Source organism: Coturnix japonica, chromosome 16, assembly GCF_054131305.1.
Source record: "Coturnix japonica strain WE chromosome 16, WE-NBRP24, whole genome shotgun sequence".
NCBI classification, from domain to species: Eukaryota; Metazoa; Chordata; class Aves; order Galliformes; family Phasianidae; genus Coturnix; species Coturnix japonica.
In genome coordinates, this window is record NC_140678.1 from 2513915 (window position 1) to 2537750 (window position 23836).

The 23836-nt window shown below is 61.6% G+C and overlaps 3 protein-coding genes across 5 annotated transcripts; all 3 read left to right on the forward strand.

Annotated features, from left to right (window-relative positions):
• The first annotated feature begins 295 nt into the window (after window positions 1–295).
• On the forward strand, window positions 296–8376 carry CCDC124 (coiled-coil domain containing 124). Of its 2 annotated transcripts, none has more exons than XM_015886367.3 (5): window positions 296–476; window positions 1296–1467; window positions 6214–6400; window positions 6700–6814; window positions 7066–8376. In XM_015886367.3, the coding sequence occupies exons 2-5, from the start codon at window positions 1309–1311 to the stop codon at window positions 7268–7270; spliced, it is 666 nt and encodes a 221-aa protein (XP_015741853.1). In that variant the 5' UTR covers window positions 296–476; window positions 1296–1308; the 3' UTR covers window positions 7271–8376. The 2 variants fall into 2 exon arrangements, with proteins under 2 accessions (XP_015741853.1, XP_015741852.1); XM_015886366.2 differs by having other exon boundaries at window positions 296–334.
• Window positions 8377–12314: 3938 nt separating this feature from the next.
• Window positions 12315–21744, forward strand: KCNN1 (potassium calcium-activated channel subfamily N member 1). Of its 2 annotated transcripts, none has more exons than XR_014935059.1 (10): window positions 12315–12680; window positions 16062–16183; window positions 16914–17300; window positions 17378–17473; window positions 17615–18033; window positions 19423–19564; window positions 19634–19744; window positions 19828–19930; window positions 20558–20627; window positions 20720–21744. XR_014935059.1 is itself a non-coding variant. In XM_015886390.3 (10 exons), exons 1-10 carry the CDS (start codon window positions 12350–12352, stop codon window positions 20990–20992), a joined length of 2079 nt encoding a protein of 692 aa, XP_015741876.2. In that variant the 5' UTR covers window positions 12317–12349; the 3' UTR covers window positions 20993–21744. The 2 variants fall into 2 exon arrangements, 1 of the variants encoding a protein (XP_015741876.2); XM_015886390.3 differs by having other exon boundaries at window positions 12317–12680; window positions 19828–19955.
• A 340-nt stretch (window positions 21745–22084) lies between these two features.
• On the forward strand, window positions 22085–23775 carry OCEL1 (occludin/ELL domain containing 1). The gene is made up of 3 exons (XM_015886347.3): window positions 22085–23003; window positions 23084–23222; window positions 23421–23775. The coding sequence occupies exons 1-3, from the start codon at window positions 22222–22224 to the stop codon at window positions 23541–23543; spliced, it is 1044 nt and encodes a 347-aa protein (XP_015741833.2). The 5' UTR covers window positions 22085–22221; the 3' UTR covers window positions 23544–23775.
• The last annotated feature ends 61 nt before the right edge of the window (window positions 23776–23836 follow it).

The window sequence follows — 23836 nt, forward strand, 5'->3', positions numbered from 1 at the left end:
TGATGACAGATAGTCCCGCCCCCTTCTCCGCCGCCATCTTTGGGTGGCGGCAGCGCGGCGCCATCTTTGTACCGGGCATAAGGGGGTGATTGAAGCAGTGAGATACGAGAGGCCTTATCGCGGCTGAGTGAGGGACTGCGAGAGGGGATGCGGATGTAGATAAGGGCTGAGTCCTTATCGCTACCGTTTCTCAGTATTTCTCCTGGCGCTGCGTCCGCGCCCTTAATAAAGATGGCGGCGGGAGCGCCGCGAGCCTGCGGGGGTAACACCTAGGGGATGCGTCGCGCGGAGTGATGACGTATAAAGCGTGCGACGGGCGGAGCGGCCGAGCCGGGTAGGAACGGGGCGGCTGGGGGGGGGTCGGGGTCTGTATAGGGGGGGGTCGGGATCTATATGGGGTGGAGGTCGGGGTCTATATGGGGGCTGAACTGCGGCCTGGAGCTCTGCGCCGTGATCTGCTGCCGTTAAACATCCAGGTTACAGTTCCTAATGGCGGTGGCCGTGGGAGGGGGTTAATGGAGGGGGATAAATGGGGGGGGTCTCAGGTTGGCGTTGTGTTCTATAGGCTACGCCCACCCCTGTTTCTATGTAACCCCCCCCTTATGGCTCCTCGCCCTCTACAGTGGGCACTGTGACCCCCCCATGAGGGTATGAGGGCATTAAGACCCCCCCCCATGAGGGTACGAGGGCATTATGACCCCCCCCCCCCATGAGGGTACGAGGGCATTAAGACCCCCCCCCATGAGGATACGAGGGCATTAAGACCCTCCCCATGAGGATACGAGGGCATTAAGACCCTCCCCATGAGGGTACGAGGGCATTAAGACCCTCCCCATGAGGGTACGAGGGCATTAAGACCCTCCCCATGAGGGTACGAGGGCATTAAGACCCTCCCCATGAGGGTACGAGGGCATTAAGACCCTCCCCATGAGGGTACGAGGGCATTAAGACCCTCCCCATGAGGATACGAGGGCATTAAGACCCTCCCCATGAGGATACGAGGGCATTAAGACCCCCCCCCCCCCCATGAGGGTACGAGGGCATTAAGACCCCCCCCCCCCCCATGAGGGTATGAGGGCACTGTGACCCCCCCATTGCGCTGTATGGGGGTTGGGGGCTGCTTGGATTGGCTATTACTGGGTACAAAGGGGGCTTAGCGGTGCTCTGAGGTTCCCTTTAAGCTATGGGGCTGTGATCATAAAGCTTTGGGTCCAGGCTTCATTGCTGGGGCTGTGGTGATCCCAAAGGCCTGGTGGGGTCTCTGAGCTCTTTTCCTTGCTTCTTTTCCTATACAGAGCACAGTGAGTGATGCCCAAGAAGTTCCAAGGGGAGAACACCAAATCGGCTGCTGCCCGTGCAAGGAAAGCTGAAGCAAAGGCAGCAGCCGATGCGAAGAGGCAGCAGGAGCTGGAAGATGCGTATTGGAAGGATGATGACAAACACGTGATGAGGAAGGAGCAGAGGAAGGTGAGCAGCTGGCAGGTTGTTGGGAAGGGTCAGTTCTTGTCCTGTGGCTCTGCTCCCTATTGCCCTGCATTCAACTCTGGGGTGGAGCAGCCCATGTGAGCAATGGTGGAGCTAAAAGAAGAACAGTGTGGGGGTGAGTGTGAGTTGGGGTGGATGTGTGAATGAGGAATCTCACTGATGGCAGAAGGGAAGGAAGGGAATCAAGGCAGCCTTATAGGAGATAATGCAATGCTCATGATTTCTGCTGTAGGGCTCAGTTTCTTATACATATTGCCTTCTTGGACCAGGCTTTTTGGTTTCTCTCCTTTGGATTCCACTCTTAATTTTCCCTTCTACAACAAGAAATCAACAGGGTTTAATACAACCCAATTTCCCCCCCCTCTCCCCAGGTCAGTGTGTTTCATATCACCATTAGCTCTCAAATATAAGACTCTCCCTGCTTTGCTCTTAGCAGCTCAATCCACTCGGTGCCTCAAAAACCAGAGGGGTTCATCAGAGCTCATCTGCTCTTATTGGGTCTGCAGGGTTGTCCTGCCTCAGTGTTAGCCAGACTTCTTAAGGGCAACTTATCTGCCTCTTCTGAAGCAGTTTGGTTCCTATTTCACTATCTAGGAGGGGTTCTACTGCAGACACAGTTGGAATTGATGGGGTTACTGATTTAGGGCTGCTCTGGTTGGCTCTGACTGATCTCCATGCACTGACTTTGGCCAGGCAGGAGGCCAACGTGTCCCCGTGACCCCAGGGCTGTGAATTCCCCCCTTTGCTACGTGTCCTGCCATTTGGAATGTAGACTCATACGTGCTGTTCCCCATTGCAATCCTGTAATGCTGCCTAATTACTTCCTGGAACGAGGTCTTATTATTGCTCTGCTTAAGGGGTTTTGCTTTTTGCCAGCAGTGACCTACTTTAATGCTCTTTCAGAACAACCTCCTGCAGGAAAGGGGTATGAGAACATCAGCAGGGGCACCTGGGCTCTTAGCTCTAAAGTGTGAGGCTCTGAGCAGGGCCCAAATGAGGCTGTAGGGAGCACAGCAGTGTGGTTTCCCCCTCAATGCTGCTCTGCCAGCACAGAACTTGATAGAAGAGAGAGGAGATTGCTCAATAGGGGCTCATTCTCTCCTTCTATCACCTGGGTTTAGGGTGTTCTAGGGTAATTCAGCCTAATGGGAGCATCTCCATGCTGGTTCATATGGCTCCTGGGTCTGAGTGCTGTCTGTGTGTATTTCATGCCCAGGAACCCCCTGGCAATCCATGGCTCAATGCAGCAGGAGCTGCTCTGCCAAAGGGGCTCCAGTTATTCTGGTGTTGCTGGCATGGCAATAGCCCTGCTGGTTGCTGCCACACTGTCAGCATGTTGCTCCTGGTTACAGAGTGCACATCCACATCCCTGCATCTCACACAGCCCTCCTGCCTTCCCTCAGCTCTTCCCCAGCTCTCCGGGTGATGGCAGTAACACTTTAACAGCAGCTCTGTGTGCTGAGTGGATGGGTATGGCTGGAAAGCCCTGGGCCATCGCCCAGCAGGACACGTGTGCAGAACAAACCTCCTTTCATCCCTTCCTCACCCCACGGATGGGCCTCAGAGCAGTCAATGAGAAGGCAGCGTGTAGTTTTACTGGTGGATTCATTGGCTCTATGTGCTGGTATTGGGGTTTCATTAAACACCACCCAGCTCTGAGAGCAGCCGTCACAGCCGATCCCTGCTGACAGGGGCTGACATTCATTTGGTGGCTCTGTGATGCATGAAGGAACATCTGAGCTCATGCCACCAGCCTGCCGTGTGTGTGTGTGTGTGTGTGTGTGTGTGTGTGTGCCTCCTGGATGGCACAGCTTGCCATCCTCCCTGGAGAGCTCCAGCTGAAAGCACTGGATCTATGTGCTCCCTGCTGAAAGACACAGGGTTTTTTCCCCCCAGAGAGCTGTTTCCCTATTAATATACAGGTCTTTCTCTCCTCTCTGCCCATCTTCATATGCATTTCAGCTGCGGTTCAGAGCAATCCGCCTCATTGCAGCGCCTTTCCTTCCCTCCACGCAATTAACTAAAGTGTGTCTGGTGGTGGAACAACCTCAGACGTGTCCTGGGTGAAGCTGCAGGAGGGTTTGGAAGGGTGACAAGGCATTAAAAGCACCGAGGTGTTACGGGAAGAGGGATGGTGACGGAGCTGCCAAGGGCAGAGGTCTCACTGCAGGGCTTCCACCTTCACTCTGGCTGCTGGCCCTGCTGGGGGGGTTCAGTTCCCATCTCCTGCTGCATGTCTGTCTGCAGGGTTAGCAGCCTTTCTCTATGTTCTAGCTGGGCTGTTCTTGCTACCTGTCAGTCCTCACCACCTTCCTGCTCATCCAACATCCTTGGCATCATCCTGCGGGGCCAGCAGTGATTGTCTGTGTGATTCAGTGCGGGATTACTCAGCTGTGAGCATCACACACTCAGCTGACGTGTGAGATGGGTGTAGTGACTGCTGGCCCCTCCTGGGTGGGTGGGGGGGGGGGGTTGGCTGTGTGGTACCAGCTTGGCAAAGCTGAAATCCTATGGTTTAAATAAGAAACACAGGGGCAGAGAGAGGACAGAGCGAGCACCCCATGGCGAGTGCAGGCATTCAGACCCCAGAACCAACCTCCTTTTGCTCCAGTATTTGTTAGGGACTGAGGAGGGCAATGGGGTGACCCCATCCCCAAGCCCTGCTGGGAGCTGCAAGCAGGGCAGCTTGCAGAGCAGTGGGACGTGCTGCACGCTGGGTTTGCTTCTCTCTCTTTGCAGCTCTCTTGTTCCTCTGCATCACTTTGCCTTTGTGCCAGGCTGGCAGCAGGTTCTCCGCCTTCCTAAGAGGTTGATTGGGAGCACTGCTGCTTCTATTGAGTGCTGGCTCCCAAAGCCACGTGCGTGGGACCTCGTTCTCCTCCTGTCTCACAGGTGGGGAACTGTTCTGAAAGCTAATGACCGTTCAGTCGGAGGCTGGAAAACCAGCATTTAAACACACAAATCCTTGTGAGCACAATTGTCCACTTAAAGAAACTCGCCCACTGCAAACACCCCATGGAGTTCATTTCTCCCCCTGCTTTCTAATAGCTCTGCTGTATGTTTCGCTTACGCAAATGCAAGCTGCCCTCTCTTTAAACTGACTCTGAAAGGGTTTGCTTGCATTACCCGACCTAGGAAAGGCTTTGGGATCAGAGATGTCCATTGCATGTGGGGCATCGCCTGCAGGCACAGCGGGATCCAAGGAATGGATGGTCCTCCAGGGAAACCCGAGCATGCAAAGCTTGCACGGCCTGTGACAGATCAGCAGCAGCTCTGCCTTGTTTGCTTTCCACAAATAGCAACTCGATGGCAAATGCCAGAGCAGGGAGCAGCATCTCCGAGCAGGGAGGGGAGCAGCAGGACGAGCTCTGCACCCTGCTCCAACCACAGCCAAGGGACGTTTCCTTGCACAAGCTGAAGTGCTGGGCACGCTGCCCACCTCCCATCACGGTGCTGCTTCTCCTGTGTGTGCTTTGCATGTAATGGAGCGGCTGCGAGGTGGGCAGAACTCGTGCAGATCACACTGCAGGTTTGGCCTTAGGGATGCAGACAGTCCTCCCCCTCCTGTGATACAACAGGGAGAGACCAGCAGCTCCTTGATCAAGGAGGCTGAGTCCATTTGTGTGCTTGATCTTTACTAGTAAAGGAGGTTACCCAGGAAGAGTAAGGGAAGGTGGTGTTATAACTGAGCTTGCACTCTGCATGGTCGGGTTGCCAGGGCATTGTGCCTCAAGGCACCGTGTGTTTAATGACCAGGAGTCTGCAGGCAGCCAACTGCAATAAAAGCTTCGTGCCCATAATGGCTTCATTCCCATCCTTGGCCGGAGCCCCAGCAAGGCTTCCCCATCTCAACCCAGGGTGAAGGTCTGCTCCTCGCTGGCTTTGGGAGGCAGCAGCCCCAGGGCATGGTTTGATTCAGCATCAGAGCGTTTTGATTCAGCCTTGTGATGGGTTTCACTTTAAACCTTTGGACGACTTCATGTTGTTGGGTTATTTTCTTCTGCCTGGTGAAGTCTCAAAGCCTCCATCCTCGTGATGTGCCTCTGAGCTTTGACACAGAGCCCAGGACAGCTGATAGCAGAGCTGCCTTGGAGTCAACCCTCCTGCTTAATGCTCAGTCACTTCTCTTGTGCCATCCCTGTTGAATAATGGATGACGCCCTTAATTAAATGTCCCCATAACAAAATGCTTTGCAGCACGTGACCCTGACCTACTCAGGGCTGGTGCTTGTTGTTGCATTTGGGTTTGGTTTCTTTCCAGCTTAGAGATGGGAGGAATCAATGCAATGTGCTGAAGGTCTCTATGGGCCTTTTGCGTGGCCTTGACACGCTCTTCAGTGGCACTTGGAGGGCAAAGTGGCTCTTAAACTCCCCATAGAGAGCTTCAAATCAACACAAGAGCCGTGTTGTTGGCTGGGTTCTGCCTCACCCCTGCCCTGACCAGACCCAAGGACCCAGAGCAGCCTCTCCACACTCTTGTCTACAAAACAACTGCTGAACTTTCAACCTCCAACCACTTATTAAAATGAAAGTGGGGAGCTTAATATGAGCATTAGCAGCCCTGGCTGCTGCCCCAAGCTCCTTATAGGCCGCTGCTGTTGTAGATGGGGCAGGTCCTGCTGGGGGGCTGTATGTCTGACGGGGGGAGAGAGGTGCCTGTTGCCATCCATGTTGCTCTCCTGCTCCTCTAAGGGCCATTGGGTGACTCTTGTCCTTATCTCTATTGCAGGAGGAGAGGGAGAAGCGGAGGCTGGAGCAGCTGGAGCGTAAGAAGGAGCTGCAGCGCCTGCTGGAAGAAGAGGACTCCAAGCTGAAGGGGAAGTCACCTAAACAGGCAACACCGGGCAAAGTCACCAGGGCTCAGATTGAGGAGAGCATCAGGAAGGATCAGCAGCAGAAGGAGAATGCAGAGACAGGTTGGTGGGAGCACAGAAAAGCAGCAGGGACACAGTGGGGAGAGTTGGGGTGCTTGGAAAGGAGGAGCTGCAGGAAGCTTTGTTGTATCTGCCCAGCATTTGGGGGGGGGGGGGGGAAGGAAACCTCCTGTCTCTTTGAGGTGGAGAAGCAGAAAAGTGGGCTCTCATTCATCCTAAGGCTGTGGCTGAGTTTCCTCTGTGCTTCCCTCAGCAGTTTGGTGAAGGCTGTGTCTGTGCTGAGGGTATCACAGCAAAGATTTGATGTGAACACTTCTCTTTTTATCCCCTTTCCTGCACAGTGGAGAAGGAGAAAACTCACTTGGAGGTCCCATTGGAGGAGAACATCAACAGACGGGTCCTGGAGGAAGGGACAGTGGAGGCCAGGACAATAGAGGATGCCATCGCTGTGCTCAGGTAGTTGGCCTTGCTGTGATGCTGCTCCTCTTTGAGGCTTTGCTTTCCTTACAAGAGCAAACCCCGCTGCCTTAAATGAGCCCTGATGTTCTATGGGGGGTGTTTGAAGTGAGAAAGGGGGGATGGAAGCGTTGTGGGCTTTTCTGCTTTATAACCAGAGCTCCTCTGTGTTTGATCAGAGCCGGGTGAGCTGCTCTGCCTTTGCTGGGAGGTGTATTTGATGCATGTCTGTCTGAATTCCCTCCCACCAGCGTTACCAATGATGGGGACCGACATCCCGAGCGCCGGATGAAAGCGGCTTTCACTGCATTTGAAGAGCTCAACCTGCCACGTCTGAAACAAGAGAACCCAAACATGCGCCTGTCCCAACTCAAGCAGCTCCTCAAGAAGGAATGGATGAAGTCTCCAGAAAACCCCATGAACCAGAGGCACAAAGCTTACAACAGCCAGAAGTAGAACATAGAGCTGATCATCCCCCCCCCTTGGACGGTGGGCTGGAGCCGTGGGCTCTGCTCAGATGAAGCAGGAGGCACAAAGAACCTCCTCTCTTTTGTTTCCCTTCCTCATTCCCTCTTTCTGTCACTCCTTGTTATTGGATTTAAGACCAGCACGAGGCTGCAGCCCTCTCCAGCACCCTGCTGTCTCTGTGTGCTCACTCCCCTATGCAGATCCATAGGGACACTAACACTGCTGTGTGCTCCTTGAGTTCGGTTGGTGTCTTATAGGGAGCTACTAACGTGCTTCCCAGCCCCCTCCTGCTGCCCACACCCGGATCTGACCCACACTGCATTCATCCCCATCTCCTCCATGCTTACACTGCACTCTGCTCTGCCAGGTTAATTGTTGCCCACAAGGAAGGCTGTCACTTTCTGCTCCCGTTGGTCCCTGGAGTGATCTCATGCTGGTGCTGCCTGTGGCCTCGTTCCTTTCCTCCCACCCAGCACCGCAGATGAACCCCAATGGGGATTCGTGCCCCTGTTGTGGGGAAGGGAGAGCTGCCTTCTGTCTGAACAGGGGCACAGGACACAAAGCAGCGTGGCTGTGATCCTGCCCTGTCTGATGTTTGTGCCCCACACAGACTGTGACCTTCCTGGTGGGCTTTCCTATGGGATCCCAGACCTTCATGCTGGGCTATGGGTGCTCCAGGGGATGCTGCACCCTGAGAACCACCCCACAAAGGGGGGAGCTGCTGCTTCTCCTAATGGCCCAGACTCACACAAGGCTGTGCCCTGCAGCCTGCAGGAGGGGCCATGAAACCCCAAAGCCCCTCACAGCCTCGCTGCCCCCCCCCCCCAGGCTGTATGCAGCACCCATGGCAAGGCATAGGAGAAGGCACTGAGCTCCTTTAGGGGCTGTGGCAGCACCGATGGATCCTGCACCTTGCTGGGAGCAAGCAGCTGGTGTTCCTCTTTCCCCCCCCACCTTCACATCTCCCCCCCCCTTTGTAGTTTTTAAGCCCCCCCATACGGCAGCAGCTCCATCCTCTGGGTGCTGAACCCCCCCCACACCCCATCTGTGAGAAGTTTGTTGTGTTTGAATCCAATTAAAAAGCAAAAAACAAACCCAAACTGTGGCTGGTTTGTGTGTGGGGGGGGGGGGGGTCTTGGGGGCTGGCTGGGTCCTGCTGTGCTTTAAGGGTCGGGGGTGGGTGAGGAGGGGGATGTTTCCACCCTCTGCTCCCCAGCGCAGCCCTCGCCATCCCCCATCCGTGCTGGGGAGCGGAGGGAGCAGCACCGCCGGCCTTTGTGGGGCTATACGAGGGTGGGGGGGGGCAAGACCGGCTCTTCCCTACGCCCCCCCGGCCCCACTTCGGCCCCGTTTCCCCGTATCGGAGCCGGTTACGCCCCGTGGAGCCTCGGGATCGAGGCGGAGGGTCTTCCCCATCCCCATCCCCGCTGGAAGCCGCTCCCGAGGCTGCACCGCGTTCCAGCAGAGCCGAGGTGAGACCCCCCCCCCCCAATTCCATCCCCCCCCTCCTCACACTGCAGGGACCCCGCTCCGTCTCCCCCCCTCCCCTCTCCCCGCAGCCCGGGGGGGGCTTTGCGCTCCTCCGCCTCTCCGCGGTGCAGAACAGCGCACACGTGAGTGCCGCCTCCCCTCTTCTTTCCCCCCCTTCCGACCCCCCACCCTCAAATCCCCATGTCCCAGGATGGTGGGGGGGGGGGCTGGCGGTGCCCCATCCCTGCCCCCCCCCCCCTCTTCTCGGTGGGGGCTTCGTACATCGCTGCCTCCTTCCTCCTCCTCCTCCTCCGCCGCAGCGCTGGGCTGTGGTCGCTGTGCCCCCCCCGAACACTGCGGTGCGATGGAGACCCTGGAGGGGGTGATGGGAAGGGAAGGGGCGAACGGGGGTGCGCCCCCCCCTGCTGCAGGGACCCCCCATTGCCGGGGGAGGGGGGGGAATAGGGTGACCGCTCCCCTCGCAGGAGTGAGTTTAAAGAGGGGGAACGACGGGACCCCCCCCTATAGCAGGGATCCCCCCATTGCAGCCGGGATTACTGGGAACCCCCCCAGCTCCGATCACAAGATGGATGCGCTGAGATCCACAACGGGGGAACCCCCCCATCAAACCCCCACCCTCGGCTCAGGGCGGCGGTTCCCCCCCCCACCCCCGGGTTCCCGCAGCGGGGGGGGCGGCTGAGCACAGAGGGGAGGGATTCCCCGCTCCTCCCCCCCTCAGGGATTCCCCCTCCCTTTCTGCATCCCCCCCCCCCACATCAACCCCGCAGCGATTTAGCGGGGAGGGGTGAAAGAGAAGAGGGTTGGGGGGGGGGAGACGAAAGAGGGGGGGGGATTCGTTGCTGCTATGGCAATGCTGCGGAGGCGGGGGAACCCACGGAGGGGGGGGGGGAAATACGGTCATGTGGCTGCGGGATCCTCGCAGTGCGCGCAGCCGCGCAGGGCTGGCACCGGGCATCCCCCCCCCCGCACACACACACACCCCTCCCCCGCACCGGGCATCCCCCTGCAACCCCCACCCCGCTCCGGGCATCCCCCCCCCCCTCCCTCCCTCCCCTGCACCACCTCCCCCCCCCCCCCCGCCTTCATTAGAACCCACGCACCGCCCCTGCACCACGCACCCCCCCGCGCTCTGCAGCACGGAGCCGGGTGCGCACCCCTATGCCCCCCCCCCCCCACATACAACCACCCACCCCCTCTTTGTACACCGCACGTGCACACCCTGCGCTGCTCCACGTGCCACCGTTGCACACTTATCGCCTCCCCCCCCCTCCTCACTGTGCACCCCCTGCCGTGTCCCCCCCCCCCCCCCCCCTCCTTCCTTCCATGCTTTGAGCAAAGCCGAGCCGTGCACACCCTCCCCAAGGCTGACAAACCCCGCACAGCCCGGGGCTCCCACCCCCCAGGACCCCCCCACGATCGCAGGGATCCCTTTGTATTCCCGCACCCCCCCCGCACTGGGGATCTCCCCTGTTCCTTGGACCCCCCCGGTTCCTTGGACCCCCCCCCCCCCGGCTCTGGGTGCGTTCCTTACTCCTGGGGACCCCCCGGCACTGGGATCCCTCTGAGTCATGGGGACCCCCCCCCTGTTTTCCTGTGGACCCCACTGTATTCCTGTGTCTGCTCTGGGGATCCCTCGATTCATGCCCCCCCCCCTCCACCATTAGGGATGTTCTTTACTGCTGGGAAACCCCTTGGCACCGGGGACCCTCTTTGTTCCTTGATCTCTATAACTCCGGATCCACCGGTGCTTCTGCCTCCCCCCCCCCATGGGCACACCGGTGTCCCCCCAATCGGGGGGGCATTTGGGGACCCCCCCCCCGGCTCCCAGCGACGAGCGGAGGGACCCCCGGGGATGATTCCACCCCAGGGGATGGGGATCACCGAGGGGTCCCGCAGCTCCTGTTGGTGCTGCCCGCAATAGGGTGGGGTAGAGCCGCTGGGGGGGTGTGGGGTGGTCTCTCCCCCCCTCCCCATATCGGTTGTGCTTGGACACGGCGGGAGGTTCGTTTCCAGCCGCAGACAATAGCGGCGGTGCACGGGAACGCGCGGCTGCGCGTGGGAGAGGGATCGCGACGCCGCACCGAACCGCATCGCCCCGAGCTGGGGCCGCCGAGGGGACATAGCGGAGACCCCCCCCGCTCCCCCACGACCCCCACTCAACCCTCGCTCCCCGCAGCCCCGGCACGGGCTCGCCCCGGGTCATGGTCACCGCCGGTTGTACACGAGGGGAGTGGAGGTGGGGGTCTACCCGCAGGTGGGTGCAGCGCGGGGTGGGGGGAGCGGGGGGGGGGGGTACCGCGCTTCGGGGTCTCCCTGCGTCCGGGATCCCCTCCGTTAATCGGTAACCATCAGTGCAGGGAATCCCTCCGCTCTGCCGGGGACGTGTGAGCCCTGGGGGTCCCCTCCGGCACCATGGGGGGCACTGGGGACCCTCTGGTTCCCGAGGACCCCACCCAAGTCCTGGGGTTGCGCAGCACTGGGGACACCCCCCCCATCTCGGGGACTCCCCCGGGGACCCCCTGGCAGAGGGAACCCCCCGCTGCTGGGAATCCCTCGGCTCCAGAGGTCGGGAGGCAGCGGGGGATGCCCCGGGCTGGCACTGATCGCTGGGGAGGGGGCGGCGACGCTGTTTGTGTGTGGGGCTGTTCCCAGCGCTCTGTGGATTGGGGGGAGCTCTGCACGCTCTGCCCTCCCCCCCCCCGCTTCCCCCCGCTCTCTCTCGCACCCGAATTACGGTGAGGGGGGGGGGGGGGGTCCTCATATGGGCAGCCGCGGAAGGGAGAGTGGGGGGGGGGCGCGGGTGCCACGAACAATGAGGATGCGACGGGAGTGACTGTGCCCGGCTATAAATATCCTCCCCACCACCGCCGCCAGCGCGGCCTCAAGGTCAACACCCGCCTGGTGGGGCCGGGGGGGGGTGAGGGGGGTGTGGGGCGGGGAAGCCCCCAGCCCCCCCTTCGTGCTGCCGCTCCCTCCCAGAGGCTCCCGCGGCTCCTGCACAGAGCAGCCCCCGCCGCCCCCCGCCCCGTCCCCGCGTCCTCGTCTCCATCCTGCGGGGCTGTGGCAGGTGAGCGCGGAGGGGGGGGGGGGACAACAGGGGGTCTCGAGCCGCTTTTGCTCACAGAGCTTGAGGGGGGGGGGGACCCCGAATGGGCTCCCTGCTCCTGTTTGAGCATCCCCGTGTCCCGGTAGCGGTTGGAACGCGGTGACGGTGCGGTGCCCCGGGTGGGTTTGGTGCTCAGCTTGAAGCCCCCCCCCCCCAGCTTTGGGTGTCTGTGCGTGCGGGGACCGAAGGGATCGGGATGCGGAGGTGACAGGGGAGGGTGGAGGGACCGGGGACGCCCCGGGGCTCCCCGCTGTGGGGTCCCGTGTTGTGACGGCCGTGTCGGTTCAGGGGGCGGTGGGGTCGGACACACGGTGTCCCGGTGTTGTCCTCGGGGCCGTGTTTGCCATCTCAAAGTCCGGGCTCAGCTCACGGGGCCCCGCCGTGCTCTTTGCGTTGCGCTCTTCACCCATCGAGGCCGAGGGTGGGTGCGCATTGGGGACCCCCCCCCACGCCCCTCTCTGCCCTTCCCCATGACCTTGGGCCCCTGCGCACGGGGTGGGGGGCTCGGGGGGACCCCCCCACAACCTGGCACCGCAGCTCCACGAAGGGGCTGGAGGGGGTCGGGGATCCCCCACCCCTCGAGGGCAGCGGGGGCGGCCGGGCACCCCCACGCCCCCTCCAGGCAGGGGGTCCGCGTTGGCCCCGTTGGGGGCAGCCATGCGTGGCGGCTTTGTCCTGCGGCTGAGCCGAGCGGCGAGGGGGGGGCGGCGGGCGCAGCCGGCGCTGTGCCTTTGTCTGGGGACGGCGGTGGTGGCGGCGGAGGGGAGAGGGGACCCCGGGCACCCACCGGGATTGGTCCAGGTAGGGCATCACCAACCCTGCGGGGATCGTGGCCCGGTACATGGGGGGCTGAGGGGGTTCTGGGGTGAGGGAGGGAGGTGTCACCCCCGTGGGGACCCTGCGGTGGGGACGGCGGGTGGCAGCGTTGGGTGCCCGTCTGGTGGGGAGGGAGAGGGATGCGGTCTCTGTTGGGGAGGGGGAGAGGGGTGGGGGATCACCAGCCCTGGGGAAGCTGCTGCTGTCCCCGCTGTCCCCGTGTCCCCGCTGTCCCCCAGGCCCCGATCCAGCCCCAGATCCTCTCCCTGCAGGAGGGTTTCCCTCTGTTTTCCTCTCGGGGAGACCCCGGGATATCCCTCATTCCAGAGGATTCCCTACATCGCGGCTCTGCCCGGGGTGCTGTGAGTGTCCCTGCGTGTCCCCGTGGGTGGCAACCAGCCGCCTTTCCCCACGCACCCCCAGACCCACCGATATCCTCACTCCCTTCTGCCATCCCCACGGGTCCCACATGGGGCAGAGCCCTCCCACATCTGGGCTCAGCACTCGGGGATGGGGGGGGGGGCTATGGGGCAGCAGCAATGGCTCCGGGGGGGGGGGTCCCATCATGGCACTGTCCCAGCCCTCCTTGTGTTGATGATCCAGAGGTCCCAACCCCGCAGCCCTTGAAACAATCTCAGCTCCTATTATGCTGCTCCATGGCCGTAAACCAAGCTCAGACCCCCTTATGCTGCCCCCCCCACCCCCCATGCTGTGTGTGGGGCCGGGGGCTCATGCTGACACCAGCAGATGCTCTCCAGTCTGGGACATATGGCCCCAGCAGGGCATCCCCAGGACGTGATGGCTTCAGGAGTGGGGCTGTGAATATGGCCCCAGCGCCCCATATTCCTGCCTTCCCCTCCCCATATCACCCCTCACCCCCCATCCCTGTGATTCCCAGGCAGAAATTAGGGAGCTGGTAATAAATAAATCACCACCCGGAGCCGTTCGGCCGCCCGCCTCTATTTTTAGCTGCACCCTCCTCTGCAGTTGCTCGCAGGCAGCAGTGCTGCTCGGGGGCATAGGGGGGGAGTGGGGTCCTACTGCCCCCCATGGGGATGCAATGGGGATAGGACAGACCCCCTGTCTGCCATGGGGGTCTCTATGGAGGGTCTCCATGGATCTGGGGGGCTCCAACCACTTGGGGAGGGGGCTGCAGGAGGTGATAATCCATCTGCGTCCCAGCTGAGACCCGCTCTGGGATGCGCTCATCCCCTTCTCACTGTCCCCACTGTGAGGATGAGGAGGGGTCCCCTCAGCCCCCAAAGGGAGGGAGGGGGCAGCAGGGCTGGGTGAAGCCATTGTGGCTCAGTGCAGCCTTTGCTGCGGCTCTCAGGCCCATCGTGTGTCCCAGCACATCCCCCCCCTCCTTGAGGCTGTGCCCAGGACCCCCATTAATGCCAGTATCCCTTAGGAATCCCCCTCCCCATCCTCTCCTGCCCCCCAGGACACTTGATCTGAAGGCTGTGATATCTCTGTGCCCCCATAGGGTCAGATCCATGCATCCATGGGCATCCACCCCCCAGCCCAGGGGTATGGGGGGGGCTCACCCCACTGGGGGTCTGCAGCCACACTGAGCTGCTGCTGGGACACACAGAGCCACCGCTCAAGGACATCCACCACCATGACCTGCAAGCAAAGCAGGGGACCTTGGTGTCCCCCATCCCCATCCCCACACTGCGGCTATGGGACAGGGATGCTCTCAGCACCCACATCCCTGAGCATCCCAATGGGATGCACTGCTATGGGGACAAGGATACAAATAGGGACCATTGAGCTCCGGGTTCTGGCTTTCAATCAGCCCCATCATCTCCCCACTGGACGGATCCCCACCGCTGTCAGACAGGAAGGATTTAATGAGGCCTCAATGTGAGCGACACGACCGCAGCGTGATGGCAGCCCAGGATCCATCCTTAAGGGCCCTATGGGAGCACACTGACCCTATTGGGGAGCCCTTAAAAACCCTGCAGAGCCCCTCATTGCCTCCCATCCCCCTCCCCTAAGTCTCCTTTCCTCCCATCTGAATATTAAAAGGAAATAGGAGCTCGTTTCCCTGCTGTAAATTTGGCAGAATGGTGAGCAAATGATCTGAGCCTGGAGGGGAGCCAGGGCCCCAAACAGCAGCTGCACCCCGAGCCCTATGGGGCAGCCATAATGCAGTGCTGCAGTGTGACCCCATAGGGAGGAGGAAGGGGGGGGGTCCCAATGTCACTGCACTATGAGGGGGGGGGGCTGAAATATATGGGGCTGCATCCTCCTGCAGGGAAAAGAGGGGTCCCCCATTGGGTTCCCTATGAGTTCCCAATCCCTGCAGCCATTGCACTGGGGGGGCTGCAGTGCTATAGGGGGTGATGGGGATTATATGGGGGGTGTCTGTGCTATGGGGGCTCTGTGGGGCTGTTCATGCAGCACAGGGGGGGTGTGACGTGGGGATGTCGGTACAAATGGTGCTGTTGGTGCAATGGGGATGTTTGTTTTGTAGGGCCATTTGCACAACGGGGGCTGTTGGAGCAATGGGGGCTGTTGGTGCAATAGAAACGATGCTGCAGTGGAGCAGCTGATGCACGTTTGGGGCTGTTGGTGCAGTAGGGCTGCTCGTGCAAATGGGCCTTTGGATGCAATAGAGACGCTCGTGCAATGGAGCTGTTGGTGCAGCGGGGATGTTTGTGCAATGGGGATGGCTGTGCAATGGGGATGTTTGTGCAATGGGGATGGCTGTGCAATGGGGATGGCTGTGCAATGGGGATGGCTGTGCAATGGGGACAGTCGTGCAATGGGGATGGCTGTGCAATGGGGATGTTTGTGCAATGGGGACGGTCGTGCAATGGGGATGGCTGTGCAATGGGGATGGCTGTGCAATGGGGATAGTTGTGCATTGGGGATGGCTGTGCAATGGGGATAGTTGTGCAATGGGGTTGGTTGTGCAGTGGGGCTGCTCATGCATCAGTGGTGCTGTTGGTGCAACTGAGGTGTCCATGCAGTGGAGCAGTTGGTGCAGCGGGGCTGTTTGAGCTGCAAAGTGCTCGTGCAACGGGGCTGTGTGTGCAATGGGGCTGTTTGCAACACAGGGCCGTGTGTGTGTGTGTGTGTGTGCTGGGATCGGTGCTGGCTCTGCAGCCAGGCTGGGGAAACCACATTGCTCTGTCCTCCCCCCTGTGCACGCAGCAGTGCAGACCCTGCAGTGAGGGTGTGTGCTGGGGGGCTCTACCTGCAGCTCCAGCGTGGGGCTCCTATATCCCACATAGGCCACATATATGGGGAGGATGGGGGCTGCATCCACAGCATGTGTGGGGCTGAGCTCCAAGGGGGTGTGTGTGTGGGTCTATACCCCACTATACCCCACTTAAAGCCATCTCTCATCCCTGCCAGGCGTGGAGGGAAGCCCATGGCACCCGGACCCCCGGACCCCCCCCTTTCCCAGCCCCAGCCTTGCTGCCCTGGCCCATAGCACCCCAAGGTCCCCCCTAGGCAGTGCTGGGGAGCACGAGCAGGTATGGGGGGGGGGGCTGTGTGTGTTGGGGGGGGGGGCTGGTTGGGGGGCAGGGAGACACTGAGGGGGGGGAGAGGGGGTGTGGAGAAGGGGGTGATGGGGGTGATGGGGGGGCGTAAGGGGGTATGGGGGGGGGGCTGAGGGTTGGGTGAGGGTGTGTGATGGGGTGGGGGGGTGATGGATGGGGGGTGTGATGGAGGGGGGGGGTCCGTGGGGTGATGAATGGGGAAGGGGGGGAAGGAAGGGGTGATGGGGTAATGGGGGAGGTGGGGGGGTCTGGGGGGACACAGGGGAGTCTGGGGGGGGGGTCTCCGGGTTTTCTTGGGGGGGGGCGTGGAAAGGGGGTGTGGCCAAGGGGGCGCGTCGAGGGGGCGGTGCCGCTTTCAGGCAATCAACGGCTTCGCTCGGTGACGCCCCCGCCCCCTCCAGCCGCGCGTTCCCGGGGCCGAGTGGGGCTGCGGCTGCGGCGGGTCCGGTCCGGTACTGCGGGTCCGCTCCGGGTCCGGTCCGGTTCTGCGGGTCCGGTCCGGTTCTGCGGGTCCGCTCCGCTCCCAGCCCGGCGGCAGGGAGCGGGTCAGCACCGGGACCGACAAACCGCTACGTGTCCGACGGGTACCGCGATACCGGCACCGCGTGGGGGGGAACCGGGAACAACCGTGGGGGGGTCGCGTGGAGCGGTGCCACGGCCGGAGGGTGGGGGGGGTTTAGAACTAACGGGGCCGTTCCCGCAGGTGCCCCCCGCCCCGCCGAGCCATGCGGCATCGCCCGGCCCCCCGCCCCCCACAGCCATGAGCGGCCCCCGCCGTAACGGGGGGGTCCCGAGCGCCTCGCCCCGCAGCCCCCAACCTCCGTTAGAGGCTCAGAGCCCAACGCTGCGGCCCCGCCGAGCCCCCGGCCTCGAGGTGGTGGTGCAACCCCCGGCCAGTCCGGGGAGGGGAGATGCGGCCGAAGGGAGGGGGGGAACGAAGCGGAACCAGAACATCGGCTACAAACTGGGCCATAGACGAGCCCTGTTTGAGAAGAGGAAACGGCTCAGCGACTACGCGCTCATCTTCGGGATGTTCGGCATCGTGGTGATGGTCACCGAGACCGAGCTCTCCTGGGGGGTCTATACCAAGGTGTGTGGGGGGGGGCAGGAGGTGAGGGGGGGTCCGGCTGAGCTCCATAGTGCTCACGGTGCCCCCTCCCCATGTAGGAGTCCTCGTATTCGTTTGCACTGAAATGCCTTATCAGCCTCTCCACTGTCATCCTGCTGGGGCTCATCGTCATGTATCACGCCAGGGAGATCCAGGTGAGAGGGGGTCCGGGTTAAGGGGGGTTGGGGGGTGGGTACATACAAAGGGGTCCCACCACCCCACACCTGCCCCATGGATCCCATCCCATGGGTCCCATCCCATTGGTCCCATCCCATTGGTCCCATCCCACTCTGCAGCTCTTCATGGTGGATAACGGGGCAGACGACTGGCGCATCGCCATGACCTACGAGCGCATCTTCTTCATCTCCTTGGAGCTGCTGGTCTGTGCCATCCACCCCATCCCCGGGCAGTATCTGTTCACATGGACGGCACGTTTAGCCTTCACTTATGCTGCTTCTGTGGCCGATGCCGACGTGGACATCATCCTGTCCATCCCCATGTTCCTGAGGCTCTACCTGATCGGGAGGGTCATGTTGCTGCACAGCAAGCTCTTCACCGACGCCTCGTCACGCAGCATCGGAGCCCTCAATAAGATCAACTTCAACACCCGCTTCGTCATGAAGACCCTCATGACCATCTGCCCCGGCACCGTGCTCTTGGTCTTCAGCATCTCCTCCTGGATCATCGCTGCTTGGACCGTCCGTGTCTGTGAGAGGTGGGTGTTGGGTTGGGGGGGGGGGCTCTATATGGGGATGGTTGGAGGGGGTGGGCGCATCGATGGGGCGCAGCTGAGGATTCCTAATGCCAAAGTGTGGGGAGAAATCTTTGGGATTCACGGGTCTCCCTTTGCCTGGGGTCAGAGGGATGGAGCTTTGCAGTGGGGAGGGGGCCATCCCCATAGGGTGCTGTGGGACCCATCTATGCACTTGGGGTTGAGGAGCCCCCCGATGTGGGGATGTGGCACGTGCTCCCCAGCTGCGCCCCCCCTCACCTCCCCATAACGCTCACCCCCCCGCCCCCCTCCCCATCCACTGCTCGCCCTGGGAGCTCTCATTAACTGCTCTTGTTTTCCCTCTCTGACCGCTCTGCTGCTCGCAGGGACAAACTGTGAGTCACCCCAGGAACGACAGCCGCGTCCTGCACGGGACGGCCCCCCCCTCCCCTTTTTCACCCCCCCCCCTCCCTTCTTTACCCTGGGCTTGTGCTACCCAGAATTTAGGATTAGCTGCAGCTGACGGGTTGTGGGGGCCAGAGCACAGATCCCACAGAGCTGGAAAGGGTTCGGAGCCCTTTTCCACTTGGAACCTCAGCAGCTGCTCTCTGCCCTCTCCGTGCCCTCCACCCACCCCCCCCTGCCACCACGGTGCCCAGGGCTGGTTGGGGGTCACTCTCTGCCCCACTGCAGGGCTGTGTTTGCTGCTGGAACCCTCACAGAGTTTCTGGTTTTGTTCCCAGTGTGATGAAGGGAGCAGAGTCAAAGCAGCTGGGGTGGGGACGTTGTGTCCCTTCTGTCCCCAGTGTGGAGCTGGAGCACCTCCAAGGGGGGGTCACATAGATCAGGCCCCAGGGATGCTCCTGGGGTGCAGCACAGGAGGGAAGAAGGGGAAGGAGAGCAGTGAGGGGAAGTGGGGAGCACTGCAGCACCCAGAGCATCACCATGGGGCACAGCGATGGCACTTTGGGGACTGATATCTCCAACACCTTGATGCCATCTGCCCTTTGGGTACAGCATCCCATGGTGTCCCTCCATGGCATCACCTCCTGGCATCACCCCACCGCATCCCTCGGTGCCGGCTGAGGTTCCAAGCCTAAACTTTGCAGGCTGCACCCGGGGTGGGGGGGGTGGGTGGGTGAAGGGGAGGCAGCAATCCTAAATTCCTTGCTGCACGCTTGAGCCCACCCCGGCTTGCTGCTGTCAGCCCTTCCCTTCCCCACCTCTATCACCCCGCTGCTCCCTGCATGTCCCTGCTGCCCAGCATTGATGTGCAGCCCCAGGGCTGAGCTGGATCCCCCGGTGCCTTTTGGGGACCCCCTTGGGTAAAGCCACTGTGTGGCACAGCCCAATATATGGCACCGTGCTGATGGCTGTGTTGGCCCCATGCAGGTACCACGACAAGCAGGAGGTGACCAGCAACTTCTTAGGGGCCATGTGGCTCATCTCCATCACCTTCCTCTCCATCGGTTATGGGGACATGGTGCCTCACACCTACTGCGGGAAGGGGGTCTGTCTGCTCACCGGCATCATGGTGAGCATAGGGCTATGGGGTGGGGGGTGATGGTGGGGGGTGCTGGTCCCTCACCATGCTGTGCCGCAGGGTGCCGGCTGCACGGCTCTGGTTGTCGCCGTGGTTGCCAGAAAGCTAGAGCTCACCAAAGCAGAGAAACACGTGCACAACTTCATGATGGATACGCAGCTAACGAAGCGGGTAAGGACCCCCTCCCATAACCCCATCCCCATGGGTCCCCTCCATCCACCCCCTCTTCACCCATCGCTTCTCGTTCCCTCCAGGTGAAAAATGCTGCTGCCAACGTACTCAGGGAAACGTGGCTCATCTACAAACACACCAAGCTGGTGAAGAAGATCGACCATGCCAAAGTTCGGAAACACCAGCGTAAGTTCCTCCAAGCCATCCATCAGTAAGTGCCAAACCTTTACCTGCTTCCTACATGGCGACCACCAAAGCATCCCCTGCCTCTGGGCCCTGTTTGTGCCAACCCTGCCCCACGTTTTCCCCATCCCTTGGGCTGGATCTGGCCTTCCCCTCATGCCCTGTCCCATGGGGAGGGTGTATTCTGGTTGGGGGTTATGGCACTGGGGATGTGGTGTGGGGTGCCCTATGAGCGCACCCTCTGTCTGGCTTCATTCTGCCTCCTGCTTTGGGGTGACGTGGGGTGGGGGTGGGACAGGGGTGCTGCTGTGTTCCCCTTTGCTCTCTCGGTGTTGGTATTAAAGCTGCTGTTGTGTTCTGTCTCTGTTCTGCCCCCTCCCTGCAGAGCTCAGAAGTAAGTGTGCCTGTCTCCCTCGTCCCCATCCGTGTGCATGGTGCTGTGCTGCATCAATGGGGAGGGGGGCGGGGTGGGGGTGACAGCGTGGGGACATCCCTGTGAATCTCAGGGTCCCGTGGAATCTCAGAGCCCCCCATGCACGGGGTGGGGGGGCTCCATTGGTTGCATGCTGAGGGTCAGGAGGGACCCAATGGGGCAACACTGAGCCTCTCTTTCTCCCCTTTATCCCACAGGCTGAGGAGCGTGAAGATGGAGCAACGCAAGCTGAACGACCAGGCCAACACGCTGGTGGACCTGGCCAAGGTGAGTGTTGACAGTAAGGGGGGGGGGGGCTCAGCTTTGGGTGACCATCACCTGTCTGACCCCCCCCCCTCAATGGGACCATCCACCTACAGACCCAGAACATCATGTACGACATGGTCTCGGAGCTGCAGGAGCGCAACGAGGACCTGGAGAAGCGCATCAGTGCTTTGGAGGGGAAGCTGGAGGCGCTGGGGCTGAGCCTGCTGGCGCTGCCTGCTCTCATCAGCCAAGCCATCGGGCAGCAGCAGCGTGAGCTGTTGGGGAGCTGGGCCCCCCGTCTCTGCCCCTCCACCACCCCCTGCACCCCCACCCGCCACCGCCGGTCCCCCTCCACAGCCCCCCACAGCTCATCGGACAGTGGGTGACCGTGGGGTGGGTAAGGAGGGGTGGGCCGGGGTCCCTTATGTCTGGCCATCGTGTGGCTGATTTCAGTAGCTTTGTTCTGTAAAGCCCTCTATAAACTTCCTGCGTTTCACTGTGCTGGCGTGAGGCTGGAGCCCCCCCCCCCCCCCATACACCACCCCCAGTTCCCATTTGGGTGGTCTTGTGTCCTCCCAGCCCCCCCTGGGAGAGATTATGGGGGGCTGGTGGTCCTGGCAAGGGGGAGAAAGGGGACACTGTGGGAGCCCTGAGGTTTGAGGGGGGTCTGGGGGGCAGTGGCCCAGATGTGGGGTGGGTGGGGGTCCAGGATGGGGTCAGGGTGGTGGGGAGCAGGAGGGCCGGGGGCTGTGTGGGTTGGGGGCAGCCTCCCCATGGCAAGAGCAGGACTGAGTCCTGGGACTGAGGTCTGGGGGGTCCTGGCTCGGCCACATCACAGCCTTGGTGAAGTCACGTCACCACTCTGTGCCTCAGTTTCCCCCATCTGTAAAATGGGGGGTGGGGGGGGGTGGGGGGGGTGGGTAGGGGCGACGATACTGACCATTGTCAAGTGCTGTGAGATTCCTGGATGCAATACCCAAGCAGCCCCTGTACAGTGTGGGGGCAAAGCTGCTCCATGGGGCCCTATGCTGGGACCCCCAGGGGGCTGTGCCCCCCCCCTTGAGCCGGACCCTCGGTATGGGGAGGGCCGGGGGGGGAGGTGGGGGCTGAGGCACACATTAAAGGAGGCTGAACTGGACATGTCACTCTGTGCTTGTGGCAGTGGGTGGGGGTGGGGATGGGATTGGGGCCCTTAAGGGGTTGAGTGGGGGGGGTCTTAGGTGTTGAGGTGCAGCTGAATACAGTGGGGTGGGTGGGGGCTGCTCCTGCCTCCAGCCCACACCCCACAGCCCTCACTGTGCCCCCCACGCCCGCTGTAGGGCAGCACAAAGCTGTTAATGTTTAACCCATGGTGCCAATCGGAGGCAGGTAGCGGCTGCAGCACTCCTGGATGGGGGGGGGGGCCCACATCCTGCCATGCAGCAGGCAGGTAACGTGGGGGGCAGTGGGAGGCAGAGCTGGGTGGGGGTCCTGAGTGTCAGCAGGACAAGGATGGAGCTGCAGCAGGGCTGAGTGCACCCTGCAGGGGAAACTGAGGCATTAGGACTTGGGGGGGGATCCTGGTGCCCCCCTCCAGCAGCACGGCCACCACTGGGGGATCCCATCACCAAAGGAGATGATGGCTGAGCCCACCCCCCCCAGCAATAAGAAGGGACCACGGGATGATGCTGTCGGGCAGCACTTGCAGTCGTGGCTGGGACTGCTGTGGGTGCTGGGGGGGCTGCAGCTGCTGTGCGGGGGGGCGGCCTTTATCTGTGTGTGTGCTGACAACCCATGGGGTTACAGCGCTTACAGCACTGAGCTGCTCCCTGGGGGGGGGCTGGGGGTCCCGCTGACCCCCTTTGTGCTGGCAGTGCTCGGCCTGGCCTGGCTGCTCACTGCCCTCCTGCTGGGGGTCACCACCCGCTACCATCACATCCTCTTGGGGGTCACCTGGTGGCCCCCCACCGAAGCGGGGCTCTATGTGCTTCTCTTCCTGCTCTGCCTGGCTGCGGCGGGGGCCCACGTTCACACTGTCACCCTGGGGGGGCTCTGCTCCTCCCCGCTGCCTGGCAGCCCCCTCCTCACCGAGCTCTGCCGTGTGGATGGGGCTCAGGCGGCCGCTCTCCTCTTCCTCTTCCTCACTGCTCTGCTCTACCTGGCTGGCAGTGCCGTGGCTCTCAAGGTTTGGTACCAGGGGGCTGCAGCGATTCCTTGTAGCCCTATGGACAACCTGCAGCCCACGGGGGCTTTGAGCCCCCCAGTTTCCATCCTGAAGCCTCCACTGGTCCGAGCCAAACGCGTCATCTTCGAGGATGAGGTGGGGGTGGCAGGGAGACCCCTATGGGGGGCTGGAGTCACCACCAGCAAAGAGAGCAAGTGTTCAGGCTCGGTGCCCCCCCAGCCTGATTACATGATGTAAGTGGCCATCCTCGGTGTGAAGGGGGGGGGGTCCATGGGGGGTCCCGTGGGTTGAGCTGGTGGTGGTTCTCCTGCAGGCGGTACCCGGCGATCCGGAGCTCCCGGCAGCGGCAGCAATACGGGGCGGTGTTCGTCGATCAACACGCCGAGTATCGGGAGCTGCGGGGCCGACTGAAGGCGGAGCGGTGGGGGGAGGATGATGATGCTGTGGGCAAGGTGGGTGTGCGATGAGATGGGGGGCACAGGGGGTGGGTGGGTGGGGATGGGGGGGGCTATGCCTTTCTGCTCTGTAGGGTGAAATAGGGGGGGGGTCTGTGTTTGCTGTGAGCTCCTGGGGGAGAAGAGGGTGAGGAGGGTGAGGGGTGTGGGCTACGTGGGGGGGGGGTCTCGGTGCTCAGCGTGTCCCATTGCCAGGATTTGGCCTTCGTGGCAAAGCAGCAGCGCTGCCTCTACCTGAAGGAGAAGCTGACACATATTAAGGCACAGATCCAGGAGTATGACCGCAGCAGTGACCGCAGCAGCACCGTCCTCTTCTGAGCGGGGCACGATGGATGGAGACCCCCCCCACAAAAAAAAAGCCCTGTGGACACTGTGGGGCTCAGTGCTGGGGGTGACAGCACTATGGGCACCCACTGCCTGCTGTATTGCAACTACTGTGGCAAAGGGAGCAAATCTGGGGGTCTCTAGTGGCTCTGCACCCCCCCCCAGCACAAAGCAGGTGCAGCCAAAGAGGGATTGGGGCACTTTATAATAAAATCCCATGATGTTCCCGGGGGGTTTCGATGCATCTCGGGGGACCCGCAGCGGGTGGGGGGCACCCAGAGCCCCGG

Bases quoted from the DNA above. Each gene is read 5' to 3' on its own strand.
- CCDC124 (XM_015886367.3), top strand. From the start codon at position 1,309: ATGCCCAAGAAGTTCCAAGGGGAGAACACCAAATCGGCTGCTGCCCGT. The intron at 6,401-6,699 runs GTTGGTGGGAGC...TTTCCTGCACAG, and splicing joins GAAGGAGAATGCAGAGACAG to TGGAGAAGGAGAAAACTCAC. The intron at 6,815-7,065 runs GTAGTTGGCCTT...CCCTCCCACCAG, and splicing joins GATGCCATCGCTGTGCTCAG to CGTTACCAATGATGGGGACC.
- KCNN1 (XM_015886390.3), top strand. From the start codon at position 12,350: ATGACCTTGGGCCCCTGCGCACGGGGTGGGGGGCTCGGGGGGACCCCC. The intron at 17,474-17,614 runs GTGAGAGGGGGT...CCCACTCTGCAG, and splicing joins ATCACGCCAGGGAGATCCAG to CTCTTCATGGTGGATAACGG. The intron at 20,628-20,719 runs GTGAGTGTTGAC...ATCCACCTACAG, and splicing joins CGCTGGTGGACCTGGCCAAG to ACCCAGAACATCATGTACGA.
- OCEL1 (XM_015886347.3), top strand. From the start codon at position 22,222: ATGATGGCTGAGCCCACCCCCCCCAGCAATAAGAAGGGACCACGGGAT. The intron at 23,004-23,083 runs GTAAGTGGCCAT...GTTCTCCTGCAG, and splicing joins CCCCAGCCTGATTACATGAT to GCGGTACCCGGCGATCCGGA. The intron at 23,223-23,420 runs GTGGGTGTGCGA...TCCCATTGCCAG, and splicing joins ATGATGATGCTGTGGGCAAG to GATTTGGCCTTCGTGGCAAA.